At 44.5% G+C, this 23355-nt stretch overlaps 1 protein-coding gene across 1 annotated transcript in view; it reads right to left on the reverse strand.

Moving 5' to 3' along the window:
* Nucleotides 1-7255: 7255 nt before the first annotated feature.
* csgalnact1a (chondroitin sulfate N-acetylgalactosaminyltransferase 1a) overlaps nt 7256-23355 on the reverse strand; it is a 50162-nt gene continuing 34062 nt past the window's right edge. Inside the window, exons 5-8 of the mRNA XM_079524140.1 lie at nt 11455-11633; nt 10914-11008; nt 10738-10819; nt 7256-8345 (exon numbers count right to left, since the gene is read on the reverse strand). Of these exons, the coding sequence (XP_079380266.1) occupies nt 8053-8345; nt 10738-10819; nt 10914-11008; nt 11455-11633 (649 nt within the window). The 3' untranslated portion in view covers nt 7256-8052. The remainder of the gene's footprint in view (nt 8346-10737; nt 10820-10913; nt 11009-11454; nt 11634-23355) is intronic.

Genomic DNA, 23355 nt, shown 5'->3' on the forward strand with positions numbered 1-23355 from the left:
TGTAGATCGGTTCTTTTTTTGCCGGCGCCGCGTAACCGTGAGCTAACTCCTATGGCTAACTCCCCTTCTGTTCAGTATACCTACTCAGATCCGGTCTTGTTCAACCACAATACACTACACTAGAGCATTGGCTCTGCACTGTCTGCACTACACTATATGCACACTCCGGTTCCGTATCCGGTCTAGACCCAGACTGGATCAGTAATGTGCAGAGTGAATTGATACCAGTTTAGTAGGTCAAACCCTGGTCAAGCTACCAGTGCTCGGAACGGGCAAAAAGGACGCATTTAATGGTGGAGGGAGGTCGATACCATAGATATGGTCGATACTCGATACAGCTTACATTACTAAGTTGTCTGTCGACTCATTAAAAGAACATTCATAATTTTCACATCAAATTGCGTTATAAATTTAAAAAAATCTCACAGGAATTAATATGACAGCTGTCTGCTGCACTCAAGTGAAGTGGACCAGTGTCCTATGATGATCATAGGTCACTGTCTACTTTCACTTCATGATCTAGAGTTCTAGACTACCAATATAAAAACTAAAGAAGGAAATGATGACATAAAAAAGAGAGAAGTATTTCTGAGAAATACTTCTCAAAATTAATAATCAGTCAAGGGAAATAATTAAATGTAACACAATGCTAAACTAAGGGAAGTTATAATTCTCAAAGGGCTGCTTGTTCAAAAATAATTGGAAACCTTAAAAACTTGACCGGGGCCAGTTTCGAATTGCAATTGCAGCCAGCCAGCCACTTGTTTTGAAAGAGAATAGGGATTCACACTTATAACTGTTGGTAGCCATTATATTTATTAGGATAAAATAATTATTGAATACTGGATTTCTTCTTCTCTTTTTTTTGTTGCACCATTGCAAACAATAAAATGCAGTTGAGTTAGTAGGGTAGAGTGGGGGGAAAGGCCCAGCAGCCCCCCTGGGGTAAAAAGCCCCCCAGCCGCCAGCGGTATATTTGTGTGGACAGGCAGTAGGCCTCAGTGAAGTTGGCTGGGGTCAGGTCAGGGGAATCGAGAAAAGCAGCCGCTGGTCAAGGTTCAGGGGCCGGTGACTTCTCAGGACAACCCTCATCTGAGGGAGGGGCCGCCTCTCCAGCATATGACGCAGTCTTAAATGGTAAATGGTAAATGGTGCATTTATACAGCGCCTTTATCCAAGGCGCTTTACAGAGATTGTGCATTACATTCACCCATTCACACACACATTCATACACCGATGGCAGCGGAAACCATGCAAGGCACCAACTAGCGCATCGGGAGCAATTAGGGGTTCAGTGTCTTGCTCAAGGACACTTCGACAGTAACTCTGGGGGAGCCCGGGTTCGAACTGGCAACCTTACGGTTACCATCCAGGCACTCTACCCCTGAGCCACCGCCGCCAGTCTTCAAATTATGAGGAACATTTCCCCAGAATGCAGACCGGGCGGCCCCAGAGCAATGAATATGGGCATTGGGGTCGCAAGGCTTATAATGTTTACCCAAGGGGTCGTGAATCTCCTCCAAGGTGGACCCATTGTGAGACTCTACTGCAGGAACGGGGACTTTTGAAGTTCCACACCAGGCCCACTGATATATCAAAGAAGTCGGCGATGTAGGGGTGATTGATGTCATGAGTGTGATGAGATCATTGGTGTCGTTCGCCAAAGTGTTTTTGTTTAAATCTATTAATCTATTTTTGTTTAAATCTATTAATCTATTGTAAAGTTTGTATGGTCAAGTTTATATGGTTACTATGAGAAGATATTTTATACCCCATACGATAAAAGGGAACGAAACAGCAGACGTGCATGTTGTCCTCCATATTAGGAGATTAGTAAACTGTCTGACTGACCTATTGTGACCTCCCCTGGTTTCCCAAAGTCTCTAGGAGAGATTTACACCCCCACCCCTAGTTTCACCCCATGTCAGCTGATGTGGCAGACACTATGAGTTCATTTTATTGTGTTTTGATTTTGTTTTCGCCTCTGAATCTGATAATATGATTAGTAACCGTTTTGTTTGTAATGGTTTACAAGTTGAATTGAAGAAGGGACGATTGTTTTTGCCTACTAACTAACTACTAACTACTAACTAAGTAGAAGTTTGATTCCAGGTTGCTCATGTTTTCATATGACAACATGTGGTGTAAGCTAAACATGTTAAATGAAATACAAGTTTTAATATAAAATAGGGATGATGTTATTTTAGCCTCCCTAGATCTTTAGAAACAGTATTGTGTTTTAATTAGTTTTTAATGCTAAAATGTAATGTTTGTAGGAAGTGTGTTTGTATATGACATGGTAAAAGGTCCTTAGATCTCCTTAGTTGATAAGTAAGGGCCCATAAATAATTAGGAGTTGGCATAAGAATGCGTGTCTGTTTTCCCCTCACTAAGCCATAGTGAGTTATTTGGCGCCAGCCGTCTTCAAAAATATCAAAGCATGGTAAAAACAAAAAACAAAAGTTACCTCCCCCTCAGTAACACAGTAAACAGTATAAAACCCCTCAGAGCAGAGGGCCGGGGAGGGCAGTCTTCAGACCGGAGGGGAGAGGAGAGGTACCAAGACCGGAGGATGCTCTTATCCTTTCAAAGAAAGTAGATAGCCCAGTTTAGAAACTTAGAGTTATTACTTCTATCTACCGTATATCTCCAGTTCTTCTAAACAATCTTTTTTTCCTATTTTCTTTTCCTTATTTTTATTGATTATATCATTTTTGTATGCAACTACAAGTTTATAATAAATCTTCACTTTTGGAAAATCAACGCCCTGGTCTTGTATCCGTCTATTTTGGTGAGTAACTGTAACTGTAACTGTAACTGTAATTAATGTTCTGCACATTCTGAATTATGTTTCCAGGGTATAATCATGCACTTTTGGGTGAGCGATATGTCAGTTGCCTCCATTGCCATGCACGGTCAGGACAAAGAGAAGACATCTACTAAAGTCTGCTTTTCCTCTCAAACTCATGTCACAGGCGAGATGCTATGACCTCTGTGTTCAACGACCGGACTCCTCAGGCGAGCCGCTGAAGGTGTCCTTAATAACAGAGGCCGCTCTATCCTTTAGGCGAGACGCTGGGGGTATAGTGCGGTGCTCTCTCTCCGTCAGCAGTTCAATAGATACCCAGGCCTTACAGGCGAGTCGCTGTAGGGTCCTGGGCTGGGGTCTGACTGACTGACTTCACCGGCCAGCCGCTGCGCCACTCACTGGATCCTCCAGTGACGTGGTGGGAACAGTTAAGGAACAAACAGTACACAGAGATTTGTATCTCACAACCGTTCGGGTGCACTACACAAGGCAGAAGGAGTGGAAGGACAACTTGAACCCTGTATATATGAGGTCCGATATTCCTGAAAGGCTCAACCTGTCAACATGGCCAGGGGGCGGCTCTGCTCTCTATGCGAGTCATATAGTGGTGCTCTCTGACCCAGCAGTACAATACTTTTCCCAGGCCTTACATGCGAGCCGCAGTATTGCCCTGGGATCTGACTTCACCATAAAATATACCTGGAACCTGGAACAATTCAACTCAACTCAACTTCACCGTACTATAACAGACAGAAGGAGTGACCGACCGAACTTGAACCTGCAAAAGGGGGACAGATTTTTCCTGGTACACTCAGACTGTCAACAATTTGTCTACATGTGGTTCCCAAAGTGGGGTCCAGGGACCCCCAGGGGTCCTTGAGGGAGTTCCAGGGGGTCCCCAATGATAGTTAGGAACCAAATTGACCCTTATGGGTCTGTAACTCTGAGAGTGTACAACATTTGTACACTCTCAGAGTTAAACTAACAGTGATTTTACAATATAAATTGGGGGTCCCAGAGATAGAAATGCCATTAAATGGGGGTCCGTAGACTAATGCATGTCAAACTGGGGGTACTTGAAATTAAACGGTTTGAGAATCTCTGCTAGAGCCGTAAAAATCTTCTCTTATGGGGGTCCCTTGCATGGTATATATTTTCAAATGGGGGTCCGCAGGCTGATTAGTCTGAATTTGGGGGTCCTTGACATGAAAAAGTTTGGACACCACTGGTCTACACTATACGGATTTGATTTCAGCACATTCCTGGCATCCTTGAACTCTTTATGGATAACATTTCATTGTCTCACCTAATCCAGGTCATCATTTTCCCATGAATCCCACTCAAACACATTTAAGATAAGTTGATCTAATTCTTTGTCATCCTGAAAAGGTTGCAGTGTAAATATGTTAAACCTCTTCTCTTATTTCTTTGTAAATCAAGGAAGGCCTTATGATAAATGATCAACTTGATGACACTCTTTTGCAATAACAGCTTTGGGGGTAAGCTGTCATTTTACCCGACAAGGGGTAAAAAGCCTCCAGGGCCCTTTTACCCTTGTTTATAAAATACAGGTTTTAAGACTTAAATACTTTAAATTGCCAATATAACACAAATACAACCATTTTACACCACCATGCGGAATTACATTTAATTTGGGTCAAATCTATCATGGGGGGGCTTTTTGCCCAGATGGGAAATATTTGTTTCCTTCTGTACTATAGCATCAAATGGATCTGATGTTTCAACATGGTGCCCATATAAGTGCATTGGGTAAAGCATTGCTAGAAGAATTAATATCAAAATGTATTTTAATTGGCCATAAAAATAGACATTATCCATAAGGGGCGGCCTTTCCCCCACTCTATTCATTATATTTGGTCAAATGGTGATGGTTAATATTTAACACAATAAATGAGAATATCAAATTGTTACTTATACTTACTGTATGCTGCCACCTGTAGGTAACAACACACACACACACACACACACACACACACACACACACACACACACACACACACACACACACACACACACACACACACACACACACACACACACACACACACACACACACACACACACACACACACACACACACGCACATCCCTACCATCATCCCTACCATCTTTCAAAACCAGAACTGTCCCCAGTAAAAAAGTCATTACTCATGTCCATGCCACACAAACAGAATACCCCAAAAACCCCAAAATGAAGACATAATACGTAATAATGTAAACAATGTGCTAAAAATAACTTTTATTCAATTTATTCAAGTGAAGAATAAACCCAGAGACATCAAACACAAAAATACTTACATTTCAAAAGAAAATAAAAAAATGTCAATGGCTATAATAACACATATTATTTAAAAGTGCCTCCTTTTTTCATTGCTTTGGTCATCAAACAAATGTACTGTTCAGTTTATTTGCTTCTAATGGAATGAATGAAGTGCTGGAATGAGACATCAAGTCAGTCCAATATGTTTGTCTATAGAAGATTATATGAAATATATCTTTGCTGTCAGGCAAAAACCTTCTATCTCCATATTTCACCTTTTTGTTTTAAAAATAAGTAAATGAATGCCCTATTTTATAGTTTGTCCCGTGACAGTGTTGTGCAACAGTTGCGGAAATAGCCAATCGGCAAGCTCACAACGTCTGTCTGTGGGTTTTAATGAACCAATGAAAAGTATTAACAAGAGCTTGTGACTAAATAATTACATTGGATCTATTGGTACAAAGGATATTTTTGTTCTCCATTTCCTGAAAAGTAAAGGTTTTGGACAAGGTTTCCACCGACAGTGACAATATTATAACATACTAATCTTTGTTGGAAGGTGAAAAGGAAGGTTATATTTATAGGCATTTATTCTTAACAACAAGGGGAATAGTCTAGAACACTAAACCCAGGTGATTTTCAACCGGGCAATTCTGTTTATGTGATTTTCATAATTGTTGCTGATGTCTGAGGTGGTTGTGGGTAGCTTCATGATGCTCAGTGACATCATATAGAAGGTATACATGCCTGTTTTTTTCTACAGGCAGTTGTTCAGGTGAATTTCACCAGGGTTTAGTGATATTGGGACCAGTGAAAAAAAACCATACACCCACAATGGGCTTTTTCTTTTTTTTACCCCCACTGGACCATTCTCACGTGTCCCCATGATAGGGCCCCTATGATCTATTTTTAATTTATTTTGATGAGAAATATTTTTTTTATCAGGTAAAATATACCTGCGGGTTTAGTGATGGTTTGACAAAAGTTGGGTTTAGTGTTCTAGGGTTAAATACCCTTTATATCACATTTACCGTACTTTGTCTCTGTAGCAATATCCGCCACACATTTAATATTCTAACATTTTGAACTTTCTCAATCTGTGTGTGTGTGTTGTGTGCGTGCGACGTGCGTACGTACATGCACACGCTATGCAGAGGAAACATGAGATAATGAAAAATAATAATAAATGTTAGACTTAATATGGCTCATTCTGACTTGTTAACTCAGTCATCGTCAATATAACCTCAGTAAAATAATCATCTTCCTGCAGTCTTATCATATAAATAACTATAACTAGAAAATAATATACAATTCAACTAATCATAATAAGCTCATAACTTTCCTCTTAATTATTTGTAGCCAGATTGTGTGGAAAGATGTCTAAATAAAAATAGATGTAAAAATAGAAATGAATAGAATAGGGAGCACATATAATACTGCACAGGTAAAGTATCACATACCGACGCGTAGCTTTATGTTCTTTATAAATTGTCATAATATTGCATATGATCTCTGAAAACAACATGAAAGCAATGAATACAAAATCTATACATTAATGGGCTCTATGCACACACACCATTTTGGAAAGAACTTGGGCCCCTTCCCTACTTCCTTCACAGGTGTTACCGCCATAGACATATATACATAGACGCCTCATTTGCCGCTGCAGTTCATTGGAGCGACGTGTATCCCAATGAAGGCGGAAGTGCAGTGCTGAAGGCTTTTTTTTTTTTAACAAATCTTTATAACAGTCATGACAATATACATTACAAAACAAGACAAACAACAAAGTTATTAACAATACAACATCAGAGCCAGGGGGGATTAGATTACTAACAGAAAACATTAAAAGAGTGAACACAAAGCAACAGTTCTCCGCAGCTTTCTTATTTAGAAGTGCTGAAGGCATTTGCTGAAGGCGACTGCGTCGCTGCCCGAGTGACGTCACTCATGTGAATCCTCCATGTCTCTCGCTGTCACTCAAGTGACTACTGGCCAATCACAGCGCGTCTTTTCCGGGACTTATGTTACGCACGCGGAAGCTTGACAAGCTTCCGCTTTGCTTCCGCTATTCTTCGCAAGGAATGTCGGGAAAATAGTGCCTTCAATTTTGACACACGCCTCAGAGCCGGAAGGGGCGTCTATGTATATATGTCTATGGTTACCGCTGCTACTAATGAAGGCTCTGTTCCATCCTGGTTGGACCCATAAGGGTCCATTTGGTTCCATTTGTACAGTCCCAGAGTTATGGGGGTCCTTGAAATTAAAATGTTTGAGAACCACTACACACTAAATGGAACAGAGCCTTAATTAGTACAATCTGTAACACCTGTGAAGGAAGTAGGGAAGTGGCCCGGAAGTAGGAAGAGTTGTGTGCATATAACCCATTCACAAGCAAACATTTAACAGATCCATTACAGGCTTGTATGGAAGTCCTTCATTTTAATCACCAGCATGTACTTTTTCAGTCCACTAGGTGGAGCTGACATTCTGAGAATATAAATGTACTGTAGGCCAGCCCAAAGTTTGTCAAGACACACAAGGCACATCATTTAAGAAAATAAAATGTGAGGAGCACTGAGTCTTTCTTTTGACAATTTACTCTGATATTTTCTGCATACTGTAGGTACCAAGAAGAAATTATCTCTCTTCTGATTGTTTTGTTTGAGTATGACTGTAGCCTACTCTGGTTCTGCTGTGAGCAGGTACAGACAGTAAAACAAGCACAGTAGAGATGGCAGTAGAGATATCATGGTGGCTGGATATGTTTAGTTCAGTGTTCCAATAAAACACTGTGCTGATCCAGGCACTCTCAACGTGAACAGAACCTTATCTGTCTCCTCAAGAGTAATGCCAAATCAATTAGGTATCGTGAGCTCTTGACATCATGAAAAGTCCTCAGCATCATTTGATTATCAATGCTTAATCATCAGCCATCATGATGCTAATGATTTCACTATGCATCATGTCTTTTTGGGGCTTGGGTTTTGTTGTTTTTGTTTATGAAGGTGAGCCTCAATCTCATGTCTAAAGAAGAGCATTCCCAGTTGGCCGTGGGAGGCCTCGTTCATGGCTTTGGACTGCATGCACATGCGATACTGCTCTGGAGGGAGCTCGTCGGCACAGCGTTTCTCGTGCCACAGGTGGAACAGGCCCCTCGACGGCGCACGGACTACCAGCAGGTTGCTATGGAGATATTTTCTGTAAAGATGGACGTCTTCACCACCCCAGCCTTTAATGTCCACGTCAAATCCTCCTGTAGACAGTGGGGCACATTTGAGTTGGAATGGAGAAATTAGAATTACACAGTAGTAAGTAGCCTTGCCGAGCCATGAGGCCCATGCAGACAGTGGGGCACATTTAAGTTGGAATGGAGAAATTAGAATTACACAGTATAACGGGTTAAATCCTGGTGAAAGAAAAAGGTGAATAACCATATGATTGTTGTTTGCGCTTCACTTCTAGGGCTGCAACTATCAATCATTTAGCTTTTGATTATTCTATTGATTACTTAGGCTATTCGATTCATTGAATGAGCGCTTAGGCTTAGACTAATGACATTGATTGATTGATTGATTGATTGATTGATTGATTGATTGATTGATTTATTAACAGTTTGCAGAATTACAGTACATTTCAAGTACAACTCAATACAAAAACTGTTAACTGTGAGTGGACGACACCATAAAGCATTACACTTGTTTACAATAGGCCCCACCATTTTCAATTCATCAAACATTTACATTTAGAGACGTACGAATATACACTTCTATATAGCCAAAAACAGGAAATCATCATAGAGGAGGTAAAAAGGGAAAAAAACATATACAGTGAGGGGGGGAAAGGGGTGGGTGGGCGATTCAGATTTTACGAGGGCCAGTTTCGAATTGCAGCCGTCTGTAGGTGCCTTTTGAGAGTGGTTTTGAAGGAGTCAAGGGATTCGCATGTCTTAATGACTGTGGTGGCATAGGAGCGAAATGTATTTAGTCCCTTGTTTGTGCCGAATCTGGGTTGCACATGGTTTGTTGAACTCCCTCTGGTGTTGTGGGTGTGGACATAATGACTTACACATCGTTGTGTCACGCAGCAAACAGCAAAAATACATAATCTACAAGCTGTCAACACATTTCTTTATAATGATTTAAATCATCGATTAGTTTAATTTACTGTTGCACCCTCAGCTACTTCTATAACATTCTGCTGTCCAATCACAACATGTTTTCTAACTGCACGGCTTGCTTGGCTATGTCAGAAAACAGGAATGATAAGAGAAACATGGTGTAGCTAGACATGTTTTAACCTGCATTCTTAGAGCAGTCAACATCACATATCAGTTCCACTCCATCTAGTGTATTTACCCCTTTAGCCGGGAAGTCACGCTTTACTTCGCTTTTATTTCATGCTTTATCTACAGTTGGTGAACTTGGTGCTCCTAAACCCACAGGACAGGACAAGCACAGACTGAGAACATGTTGGGTTTTTCTACACATACAGTATAGCATCATTTGTTGTTGTGCTATCCTACTATCCCTATCCTACTCTCCAAGTATATACAATCTGACTATAAAATGACTAACCGGCCTGTCCTTCATCCATTTTCTCCTCAGTGGGTGCATTTTTGAGAACTCTAACTCAGTTAAGGCTCTGCTGTGGGTGGAAATGCCCTCATCCATTTTTCTTTTCTTCTTTTTGACCAAGAAATATCAAATTTGATACAGGCAACATTGTCCATTTGCATTGTGTAGGGAACTTTTCCCAAGTTTATGCTGTTTATTAGCATTTCTGTGAACTCTCAAGTTGATTAAGACTGCAGTGGGCGGAGATAGGGGAGTGACTTATGGGAGGCACACACACACACACACACACACACACACACACACACACACACACACACACACACACACACACACACACACACACACACACACACACACACACACACACACACACACACACACACACACACACACACACACACACACACACACACACAAACACTCACTCACCACTGCTGCTATTTTTCAGCCCTGTTTCCATCTCTATATTTCCTCTTACAGTATTTGCTATCTGAGAGTGGAAGTACTGTAGAAGCAGATTGCATTGTCAGTCAGTCCATATAATTATTCACAAGTGGCAGTGGAGAACGCCCTCAGAGAGAGCTGGCTTCATGGCACAAAGTTACAGCATAAACTAAAGGATTTGGATTAAAATGCAGCAGACCCACCCAGCAAGGCTGGGCTACACATAGCTTAGTTAAATAATACTTGATGCGCCAACGTGTGCTTGTGTGTGATCAATAAAGCACAGCAGCTTTCATTACAAAACAGTCTCATCAATAATTGTGCCACCAGCAATATAGCACTCGGCGTGCTATAGTCAGTGACATAACGACCAATGGGCCGACGGGGACTTTTATACAGTTACGTGGGTGTTATGTAAGCTGTATATTAGCATTTTTAACACAGGATATGGGGAGATCTGTAGTGGCAGTTGTGGTCCCAAGTCTCAAGTCTGCACATAATGTTGAAAAAAGTGTACACTCTCAGAGTTAAATTAGCTCTGAGGATTGGGGTTGCCAGAGATAAAAGTGTTCTCAAACTGAAATGAAAAGGGTTGAGAAGCATAGGACTAGTATAGTTATAGTTCACCTATGTTGATGAAGTCCGTTTTGTATTGGCAGGTCATGCCAAAACCAAAGTCCCTCCAGAACCCTGTGTCCTTCTTAATCACCTGAGGCAAAAAGAAACATGTTAACAAATACTGGACTTCTCTCCTTACAGTAAAATGTAAAAAAAGAAAAGCTGCATGAAATGTGTTCTCTCACCAGTTGCTGTTCCACAGGTGGGATGCGGTCGTGGTTTCCGTAGATTAGTGATGGGTTGTATTGGCTGAACAACACCGGGTAGAAAACCTTTTTACCTGAGAGACAGAGAGACATGGCGGTTAGACCAGGGGTTCTCAACCCGTGGGTCGCGACCCCTCGGGGGGTCGCCAAATTATTTTAGGGGGTCCCCAAATTATTTTCAAAAATATATATATATATATATTTTGTTTTTTAATTCTTTTTTCACGATTTTTCAAAAATATATTTAAATAGCTAAATTATAACAATGCTTAAAACACCAAAAGGGGTTCCCGCCCAAAATGGTTTAAGGTTATTGTAGCAGTCAATTTATATTGGGGGTCGGGAGGGGGCGGGGCGGGGGTCCCGAGACATTGCCAAAGCATTTCCGGGGGTCCCCGGCCAAAAACGTTGAGAACCCCTGGGTTAGACCACTGTGCTGTGTGTGTGTGCGTGTGCGTGCGTGCGTGCGTGCGTGCGTGCGTGCGTGCGTGCGTGCGTGCGTGCGTGCGTGCGGCCACACCAGGTTGTGCGTTGAGGCGACATGTGTTGAGGAAGTCTGCAGTGAAGTAGATGTCCACATCACAGAAGAACAGCAGCACGTTGCCTCCCTTCCATGCTCTGGCTCCCAAATCGAGACCACGTCCGCGGGAGAACTCTTCGTCCAACTGAAGTAAAGTGTAGTTCTTAAAGTTCACCTCCCTGAAGAGCCAGATGGAAAGAATTATTATTATTACATAACATATCTAACTAATAATTTTAGTAGTGAACGCAAAATGACCATAGGGCACCGAAATTGAGGACGGAAATTGGCTCTGTGATTGGCTGTAAGATCTGCCATCATTCTGCGCTGTAATTGGCTGAGCGCATAGCGTGTGTGTCAGGAGTTGCTTGTTCAGTAACAAAGATCTCCCTCCCAACCTGGCTTCCCTCCCACGAACACGGCTAATTATGTTTGTATGATATATTCCTGAAATTTCATCCTAGTCTTTTTCAACCCTCCAAACATGACCCATATTAGATTATGTCAACATCTACCCAATTTGGCACTGCCATTACATAAAAGCAGAAGCTCCACATTCTTCACTCTAACTTAATCTTGATTCACAATCAAGAACTTCCTGCTGCAATCATTTATAGCCTATTTAAACAAACCTCATGTGTCCAAAACTGTTACTTTTCAGGATTCAAATTCAAAAACAGCAAGAGTAGCAGATCTACAAAGCTCAAAATGTGTTGCGTTTCGAGCGAGTAGATCTGCTACTTTTGATAGCGTACCTTTGTGTGATGCTGTAGTACAGCATCACACATTTCTTCCACGAAACAGTGCACTGTTCCGTGGAAGTGCGTCAATGTTGTCAGTTACTGGGAAGTTAAAAGGGAATTAGAATCTCAAGAAGGGTAAGTGTACCAGCTTGCCTGGTTGAGTCATCATTATTGACTCATTATTGAAATGTGCCCATATAATCATGTCATCATGTGTCTGCTCTATCAGTACTGTATGTCAGTTAACCTGAGTTTAATGGAAGGTTGGATAAAGTAAGAGAATGGAATAAGGATAACCATGGGATAGGAATAGGGATTCTCTATTGCACGCACGCACGCACGCACGCACGCACGCACGCACGCACGCACGCACGCACGCACGCACGCACGCACGCACGCACGCACGCACGCACACACACACACACACACACACACACACACACACACACACACACACACACACACACACACAGAAAGAGAGACGCTCCCACTTGCATCAAAGCCAGCAGTTACATCACACAGCAGTTACAAATTCACACAGAGGTAGAACTACTGGTTTCCCCTCACTGACCCTGAACTAAAAGGATCAGGTACATTACAGCATGACACTCTATAGTAAGTCTTCTAGGATGAAGAGAGAGAGGAAGAGAGAGAGAGAGAGAGAGAGAGAGAGAGAGAGAGGTTGGGTGGATATTAACACGTGCGCGACTGCTCGCACGCTCGAGTGCGTGCGTGTGTGTGTGTGTGCAGAAAATATGTCTTGTTTTGTGTAGTTAAACCACGGTCATTCATTTTCTGTTGACAAGATTTGATTATAGGGGGAGCTGTGGGGGAAAGCATGTTAGCAATAGTTCCAGGAAGTGAGGTACCAGGAACATCTATAAAAGTACAGGAAGTGAGGCCGCCAGGGGTTCCATTTTAGGTATCAAAAAGAGTGTTTGGGGCTGGTTAGTCAAATAGAATCTTTTAAGTTTTGAGGCCAATACTAAACCAACATTTAAAATGGATAAACCATAGAGTAGTGGGGCCGGAAAACTTTGAGATCTGGAAGAAGAAAAGTTTGGTCAAGGAACATTTCTGAGGGTTTAACTCTAAATCCCTTCAGAGCTTTTGGACAAAGGAGAACGCAAGTTACGAATGTAACTATGGTTATGTGAATTCCTGGATGACTGCCAGTAGGCAGTAAACAATAGTGAATATACCTCTCGCGCTCCGCGTAGGTCGAGTCTTAATATAAACAAAGTCATGTGACGTGTAGGCTGACCGTGCGTCCCGGTAGGCTATATAAGCACGTGACAGCCCACACCCGGCCTCTTAAGAATCTTCTCGCCCTGAAAGATTCCGAGTGACCGTTATTACTGGCAGTCATCCAGGAATTCACATAACCATAGTTACATTCGCAACTTGCGTTATGTTTCATTCCTTACTGACTGCCAGTAGGCAGTAAACAATAGTGGATGACTCATACCAGAAGTGTCACGAGGAATCGAACCCACCTACTAAACTGCCGTAGCAGCCAGTGGCAGGATCGCTGACGTCAGTGAGGATCCAGAGGCCACATCAAGGCGATAGAACCTCGAGAACGTGCAAGGGGCTGTCCAAGACGCCGCCGCACAGATGTCCGCCAGTGACACCCCTCTCATCGCCGCCCAGGACGTGGCAATGCCCCTGGTAGAATGGCAGATGACCTCGGAGGGGGCAGGTTTACCAGATGCTTCATAAGCCTTCTTAATCGCATCCACTACCCAGTGGGATAGCCGCTGTTTAGACAGCGTGCCTCCTCTATTCTTTCCGCCATAGCACACAAACAGTTGCTCTGAGCGTCTAATATCCCGTGTTGCCTGAATGTACAGTTGCAACGCACGGACTGGACACAGTAAGTGGGCCCTTTCCTCCGCCTCGGATGTAACCGGGGGAGGATGGAATGCCGCCAACTCTATGGCCTGGTTAACATAATCAGGGGGCAGAACCTTAGGCATGAATGACACATTTGGCCAAAGTGTGACCCCAGTGCCACTAGCCTTCCACCGAAGGCATGTGGGGCTAATAGAAAGTGCGTGGAGCTCACTCACACGCTTAGCTGTCGTAACTGCCAACAGAAAGGCAGTCTTAATCGATAACGAGCTCAAGGACGACCCAGCCATAGGCTCAAAGGGCGCCCTGCTCAATGCCTGCAGGACCAGAGGCAGGTCCCAAGCTGCAGTACGCCTCACCCTAGGGGGGCGTAACCTCTTGGCACCGCGCAGAAACTGTGTCACCCAGTAATGCGCACCAACTGACCTGCCATCAATATGGCTATGATTGAAGGATATAGCGGCCGTGTGCACCTTCAAGGTGGAGGCTGCACGGCCGGCATCCAGTAGACACTGTAAATAATGTAGTACGTGTTGTATAGGGCAAGAGACTGGGTCCAGACCCCTGTCGCTGCACCATAATGAGAAAGCAGCCCAGCAATTAGAGTACACCAACCTTGTGGAAGGGGCCCTTGCATTTCGCAAGGTCTCACATATTGAGGGGCCTAGCCCACTCAAGAGTGACTGATCCCTTTCAGTGGCCATACCCAAAGCTGAAGGAGGCTCGGCGATGGATGCCACACCTTCCCGTCCAGCTGGGACAGGAGGTCTATCCTCACTGGAAGCTGCCATGGATCCCCGTCCAACAGACTGAGGAGCGTTGAATACCATATTCTCGAGGGCCACCTGGGGGCCACCAAGAGAACTCTGTGATCTGACGATCTCACCCTGTGAAGCACAGGCAACAACAGGGGGATCGGGGGAAGGAGCGCTCTCGGCCAAGCGTTGGCGAGAGCGTCCATCCCGAGTGGGGCACTGGTCTCTGCCAGGCTGAACCACTGAGGACAATGAGTCGTGCCTTCTGAGGCGAATAGATCTACGTAGGCTACCCCGTGCCGATCCCAAATCAACTGTACCACCTGGGGGTGCAATCTCCACTCCCCAGGGGGCAGTCTCTGACGAGACAGATAATCTGCCACAGAGTTTAATCTGCCTGGCAGGTGCATAGCCCTCATCGAGGAAAGTAGAGGATAAGCCCACGTCCACAGGCGATGGGCTTCCCTCAGGGACTCCAGAGACCTGGTCCCTCCCTGATGGTTGACATGAAACACCACTGAGGTGCTGTCTGTCCGAATGAGCACGTGCTTCCCCCTGAGAAAGGGCAAGAAGTGCTTCAGCGCCAGAGAAACAGTCCGGAGTTCTAGCACATTGATATGGCGTCCTCTCCATCGAGAGCACCATACCCCCTGGACTGACCTCCTCTGCCATACCGCGCCCCAACCTTGAGGCGAGGCATCTGTTGTCACCACCTCTCGTCTCGCCGGGACCAAGCCGAGAGGGACTCCACTCAGCAGGAATGCATTGTCCCGCCAGCGGCGGAGATAACCAAGGCACCTGCGAGTGACTCTGACCTTGACCCCCCTGTGTAGACAGGGGTCCATGTGAAGGCCATTGAACCACCTCTGTAATGGGCGTAGATGTAGCAGCCCCAGAGGAGTGATTGCTGAGACTGCAGTCAGCATGCCGAGCAGTCTGAGCCATGTTAGGACGGTCAACCTCGCCCCCAGGCGGAAAGACCGCAGGAGGTTCTGAATTCTCCCCACCCTCTGTGCAGTCGGTCGTGCCTGCATCGATACCGAAGCTAGGGACATGCCGAGGAAGGTGGTCTGTTGCGTTGGGAGCAACGAGCTCTTTTCGAGGTTTACGGTCATGCCCAGTGCCTCGATGTGAGCGAGGACTCTGGACGTCACCTGTTCCGCCTCCCTGAACGAGGGGGCGCAAATGAGCCAATCGTCTAGGTAGGGAAGTATCTTCACTCCCGACAGGCATAGCGACGTTAAGGCTGCCCTCATACACCTTGTGAAGATGCGGGGAGCCAGAGACAGGCCGAACGGCAGAACGGCAAACTGGTAGACTTTGCCTTGAAAGGCAAAGCGTACGTACTTTCTGTGCTCTGGATGTATAGGCACATGAAAGTAGGCATCTTTGAGGTCTATTGTGGTGAACCACTCCCCCTGTGTGATAGCCTGTAGGACGTCGACTGTGCGAAGCATCCGAAACGGAAGGACCTTGAGGTACACATTTAACCCTCTTAGGTCTAGTATAGGCCTGAGAGACCCATCTTTCTTTGGGATCAGAAAGTAGGTGGAGTAAAACCCATCGTTCTGTGAACCTGGGTGAACCACTGTTATTGCTCGTTTGTCCAAGAGCTTGGCTACCTCTTGAGACAAACACTGGGCCTTCTCGGGGTCTGTGACTGAAGTCACCCTGACCCGTGAAGGTGGTGGGGGTCGGCGGCGGAACTGCAGCCTGTAACCTTGGGACATTGTTGTAACGACCCATGCATCCCTGGCATGGTCTGCCCAGTAATTCAGGTGCTGCTGTGAAAATCTGCCCACCGCCGGCCCCAGACCCTCAGGCTGTGCCTGGGGGGTTATATGGGGGCTTGGGGGGGCGCCGGCTATGCCCTCGCCCACGCTGGGGCTGGCGAAGCCGCTGCCCACCTCTGGGCTGATGTTGCCCTCTGCCTGCAGCCGCCTGGTCACGTTGCCAGGTCTGAGGCTGAGGATTCAAGTAGCCCAGGCGTCGCGGCTCCCGTGCGCCACGTGGCTTAGCGGGTCGACCGGGCGGTGCCATCGAGCCTCTGGCCCGTTGACCCCAGTCCTCTGAGGCCTGCCTTGACAGCTGCCTACGCTGCAGTGCCTCGTTTGCCTCCGGGCCAAACAACTGGCCCGGTACCACCGGAAGCTTCCGTAGCGCCTGTCTGCAACTGTCAGACATAGGCGCCTGAGCAAGCCACACCTGACGTCGTGCCACGACCAAGGTGGACATCACACGGCCAAGTTCGCTTGACATTAGGGCGAAGGACTCAAGAGCCACATCATTAAAGTCGCCTAACTCACTCCCTGGCCCACTCCCCAGGATCTTGGACTGGGCGAGGAGGAGCACAGAGAGAGAGTTCCCCAAACGGGCCATTGTGGCAGCAGAAGCATATGCCTTTGTCAGCAGGTCATCAGTGACTGCACACTGCGCACTGGGACAGCGGGTTCTTGCCTTCAGTGCCTCATCTGGGGAGAGAACCAGCGCCGCAATGCACTGGTCTACAGGAGGCATGCGAACCAGTCCATGCGCTTCTGCCTTGTCCATGGAGGCCAGGGTCCTTGCATCCTTGCCTCGGTGGGCAGATGCACCCGGCTCAGCCCAGCACTCCTTCAGCTGACTTAGGTAGTCAGGCGAGGGTGGGACAGCAAAGGGTGGCATTTTAGCAGCGGCAGCCCGTTTGAAGAACGGGTTACTCGCCCCACGAGCAGCTGACGGGTCGTCCAGCTCAATCTTAGCCAGGGCAGCACGCAGTGTTGCGCGCAATGTGCAGGGCCCGATCCCCAGCTCAGTGCTTCCCGAGCTTCTGCGGGAAGTCTCTGAGCCATCCTCCGCCTGCACACTATTCACCTGGGGATCATCCTCGTCATGGAACATAGAGTCTGAAGCTCTAGTTGACATGGCGTCATCCTCCTCATAATCGTAATCTAATTCTAGATCATCATCGCCCTCCGGCTCCTGGACCGCCTGTGGCGGAGGAGGCGGTGGCTGCTGGACCGCCTGTGGCGGGGGAGGCGGTGGCCGTACTATTGCCTTAAGGCGTTCTATTTCAGCCCGCAAATCGTCCATTTCTTGGCGATATGGAGCAGTCGTGACAGCCGCCGTTGACCTCTTCTGGGCCAGGTGACCGCGCTCGGCGCGAGACCCGCGTTTGCGCTTCACCTTCCCATCAGAAGGGACCCCAGCGGGGACCCCAGAAGGTGGGAGGTTTCCTTTGACCAGGAGGTTCTCCACCTCACGCAGCCTAGCCTCTCTCACAGAGAGTGGTAGAGTGCCACAGTTCATACATGGGTCAGTCAGGGCTTCCCTGAGATGACCGACCCCCAAGCATGTCGGACACAAGTCATGTCCATCGTCGACTTGGAGCTGAGCGCTACAGGACGTACACGCCATAGCTCAGTAGTCTCAAGCCAGTTGTATAGCCAGGCAATACCAGCGAGAACTGTACGATCACAGAACGCGTCAGTAACCTCCAGCAAACAGAGTAGCTAACCGGTCAGGCTAAGATGGCCTGCTGTTAGCTTAATGTCAATTTGACACTTAACTGGGCAATCCCCGCGAGAGCTGTGCAACCACAGAATGCGTGGGAACCTCCAGTAACCAAAGGTTTTTTTTTTATTTTTTTAAAGTTATTTAGATTGATTAATTAATTAAATTAATCAAACAAAAATGTCAATCAGATATTTAACTAGGCAATCCCAGCGAGGACTGTGCAGGCACAGACCATGTGGGAACCTCTAGTAATCTGAATTGTCTTTAAACAATTTAAGTTATTTAGATTAACTAATTAATTAGATTAATCATCAAACAAAAATGTCAATCAGATATTCAACTAGGCAATCCCAGCGAGGACTGTGCAGGCACAGACCGCGTGGGAACCTCCAGTAATCTGAATTTTTTAAACAATTCAGTTATTTAGATGAATTAATTGATTAGATTAATCATCAAACAACAAATGTCCATCAGATATTTAACTAGGCAATCCCAGCGAGGACTGTGCAGGCACAGACCGCGTGGGAACCTCCAGTAATCTGAATCTAATTATATATTCTTAATCAAATTAAGAATTAATAATATTAGTTTAATTATCAAACAAACAATATAACTAGGTAAATTAGGCGAGTGCTGTGGGAAACCGGCAGCACGCGGCCAACACCCAGTGTGTGGAGGAAGCCCTTTAACAACAATACATGAGAGTGTTTGTTTGTAGCTAGGGATCCTCAAGACAAACAAAGAGAAATGGTGATAATTTTGACAACCACAGCCTTGAGAGGACAACAATTTGCGCTCTCGGCAATAGCCACAGGCAGGATGTCAACACCACGACACATATAGTGTCTTAACAACTCTTTGGACCTGCAATACAGAACTGATGTACAGATTCTAGGAGCTACACTTACCTACGATACTCACGTCAGGTAGCGAGAAGAAAAAAGAGGCCGGGTGTGGGCTGTCACGTGCTTATATAGCCTACCGGGACGCACGGTCAGCCTACACGTCACATGACTTTGTTTATATTAAGACTTGACCTACGCGGAGCGCGAGAGGTATATTCACTATTGTTTACTGCCTACTGGCAGTCAGTAAGGAATGAAACATAACCTGCTGTGGCCTCCTGACTTGAAGGTTGGGTGAGGAATATACTTTTTTCCCTTTTAGAGCAATGCATAGCCTTTTTATTTGATGATTTTATGGATTACTTGATTTTAGGAAAATAAAAGATCTACAATGTTTGGTTCAATTACGTTTGGATTACTTTTGGGATTACTTTTTTGATAGTTGACTCATTGGAGACATCGAAAATAACTTTACGTTGCGGAGATTGAACATTTTCATTTGTACTTTGAAATATTGTTGTTCAATTGAATTTAATTATTATTTTGGTTGATCAAGTTTAAATCGGATAAAAAAATATGGCAATTTAACTTCAAAAGCAACAGTTTTGTGTTTTCCTTTGGGTCTGCAAGAATTATAGCCCTAGAATGGCTCTTGTTGTTTCATACAGTATGTACAGTATTTCACATACAGAGCCATAGAACGGTCCTGCTTAATTTCTGGTCGGACGTAAAATGGGCGGCCTAAATGTGATAAATGCTCCGTTTGTACTCACCCATTAAATAATTCCAAAGACTTGGAGTGAAATATGGTCCTCTAGTTTCATATCCATGTGAAAGTTCTGGCACAAAACGTGTATTTAGTCAATTATCTCCACTTTTTCATGAGATGCACACGGACGTCTTTCTCTCCAGGCAAAGGGGCCACATGGATATAAAACTAGAGGACCATATTTCACTCCACGTCTTTGGAATAATTGAATGGGTGAGTACAAACGGAGCATTTATCACATTTAGGCCGCCAATAATTCAATTCAACCAGGAACAGTAGGAAGGGATCTTAGCCCCTCTCTTTCTGTCAAGAAATTCTGTGCAGGTGATTCTTTTTCTAAGTGCTGGAGTTTGGAAGCACTCGTCATAAGTCACTGAGCGGCCCTGCGTACCACCTGTTTTTAACATAATGCAGGAGGCAGCAGTGCGACCCGTTAACAAAAACGAGTGCTTCCAAACTGCAACACTGCAGAGGATGTCTTGACAGAAAGTAGCTCATAACATGTCTACGGGGGATTTGTATGAAAAACAAGCTCGGCAGATTGAAATAGGATAATTCAAGCTTGGACTATACAGCTGCAATGTTGGTGAGTTTAACGTTGTGTAAGACAAGCAGATCACAAACCAAATTGGATGAGTGGGGAGTCAATGGAGGGTATTGCAACTCTAGATTCATCCCATTGTAAAAAAAATCTAGAGTTGCAAATTGCGGCTAGTGTTACCATGTCTCATTGTCTGCCAAGACTGCCATCCTCTAGTCTAAAACATCTGTAGATGAGAATGATATAAAGCCTTGTTTTTCTACTCTTAACTGCCTTAAATAGCCACAGGACAATAGAGACAGGCATCTGTGTGCTTGTTCCCCAAGAATTAGTATTTATCCTTCTGTATAACGACCCCCATGGGCCAGCCTGGCAAAATACCGTTTTTCAGCTTCCAAGAATAGCTGGTGACGCTGGTGATTTTGGAGACTAAATGGGAACAGTTGAAGTGCACTTATAAGTGTGTGTGTGTGTGTGTGTGTGTGTGTGTGTGTGTGTGTGTGTGTGTGTGTGTGTGTGTGTGTGTGTGTGTGTGTGTGTGTGTGTGTGTGTGTGTGTGTGTGTGTGTGTGTGCACGCGCCATGTAGCTGTAGAAAAATACTTGCATGCTTTAGCAGAGACACATACTATAGCGGCAATAGTAACAGTAGCAGTATTTATACTAAAACAGCTAGTAATCACAAATAGTAGTGACAACTGTGCAAGATACCGTATCCATTTCCCTGTATTTTCATACTATAGCAGCGCTGATAACATTCAACATGTATATGTACAGTACATTGTGTAATGTTGCGTTGCTAAAAACGCCTGGACAACGCTCCACATGTCCCAAACTCTTCTCCCTTCTGGCTCTAAAACTATGGAATGGACTTCCCATTGCAATCAGGACTCACTCCCAATCTTCCGCCGCAGTCTGAACACCCACCTCTTGAGTCACCTTAGCCCGTAGCACTTGCCCTAGCCTGGATGACCTAACAGGCGTACAGTATGCAAAGGCTCAACTTATGTAGACATAGCACTCTATAGTGTATACACATAGGTTCATTATATATAGATATTCCACTCTTTGGTTCTTAGCGTACGCATGATTCTTGATGACAATTATTTTTTCCTTTTATAACTCAAAAAATTATTTGTTTTTCAAAATCGTACAAGATCTAGGTTCAGTACAAAGCAGCATCAACATTACAAACCTTACAAATAGCCAGTCCAAGAAACATAACAGTCAAAATGAAAATAAAAAATAACAGCAAGGAAATGAATGTTCATTTAAGGATCATATACATCCAGAATTCATCCCATGTCTCTTTCATTTTGCTTTCTGCATTTACCCTGCCCAACATATATTCATATGATGTTATTTTGATCATTTCTTCATTCCATTCTTTAAGCCCAGGTGTTCCGGGCAACAGTATTCTGGCAGCGGTAACAAGTCCAACCTTTATAATAGTGAAATCATTTTTAGATATGCCAGGGACAGCAGTTCTGTCCCCTAATAGACAGAGCCGCGGCTCCCTGGGCAACGTCAATCCCACCCATTTCTCAAGGAATTCCAGTGCCCTACACCAGAAAGGGTATACTATGCGACGGTCCCAAATCATGATGACAATTTCTTTATGTATTTGATGTATTACCATGTTTTGTTCTTGCTTTCTGTAAATCTCTCTAGATTAATCCATTGAGACCTGGAACGCATCCATGTCACGTTAGCGTTTAACCACATTAAACATTAACCCATTTTGGGGCGGGAACCCCTTTTGGTGTTTTAAACATTGTTATAATTTAGCTATTGAAAAATAGCAGATCTACAAGCTCATAGCGCGCCACCGAGTGGCGCGCTATGAACTTGTAGATCTGCTATTTTTTTAAAATCGTTAAAATGTGCCTCAAATCTTTCCGAAAATTGTCATGATTTAGAAAACTTTTTTTTTTAAATTTCGACGTCAGGCCTGAATGGGTTAAGGGGCACTAGCCCCTTCCATAAACACCTTTTGTCCCCACACATCTCAATATTTGCCATTGACAATGAAATGGGAATTCAGGTCAAAATTCTGCAAAATATGACAAATAAATTAAACATCAAAACATTAACATTGACATTGAAGAGAAAATGTATGTCATATGTAAACGAGCAAATCAGCTAACCAATCACAGGCAACAGGCATTCTGATTGGCCAGTATGAGATGATTCATGATGATTTCTGATAAGAGATGATAATTCTACTAAATATGACGTAAATTAAACAACATCAATTCAAAACATTAAATGCCATTGACAATGAAAGGGGAATTGAGGTCAAATGTCCACTAAATCTTGTCCCCACACGTCTCAAGATTTGACAATGAATGGAGAAATTAGGTCACAGGCAACAGGCATTCTGATTGGCCAGTATGAGATGATGCATGATGATGTATGTTGATGAGAGCGCCACCTCACTTCACACGGGTGTGATTTTTAATTCACACACACGCAATTAGGGGTTCAGAGTCTTGCTCAAGGACACTTCGACACCAACTCTGGGGGAGCCCGGGTTCGAACTGGGAACCTTGCGGTTCCCATCCGGTCACTCTACCCCCTAAGCCACTTATTTAATCATTTTTTTATTTCAAGGACCCTCACATTTATATGCGCAAGGCCACAGACCCCCCCATTTGATTCATTTTGTTTCATCTCTGCTGTCGGGAAGAAACCATCTAACTCCAAAATTAACGTTAAATGCCATTGACAATGAATGGCCAGTTTTGAGTTTTTGTGTCAACACAAACATTGTGTAAACACAAACATTGAAGACAATGTGTGCTTGAGCACGCAAATTGTGATTGGCCGGAATGAGATGATGTATGATATTTATATATGATGATAACTTGATCACGGGTGTGATTCTTTTTAACCAACAAA

Source organism: Electrona antarctica, assembly GCF_951216825.1.
Source record: "Electrona antarctica genome assembly, chromosome: 16".
NCBI classification, from domain to species: Eukaryota; Metazoa; Chordata; class Actinopteri; order Myctophiformes; family Myctophidae; genus Electrona; species Electrona antarctica.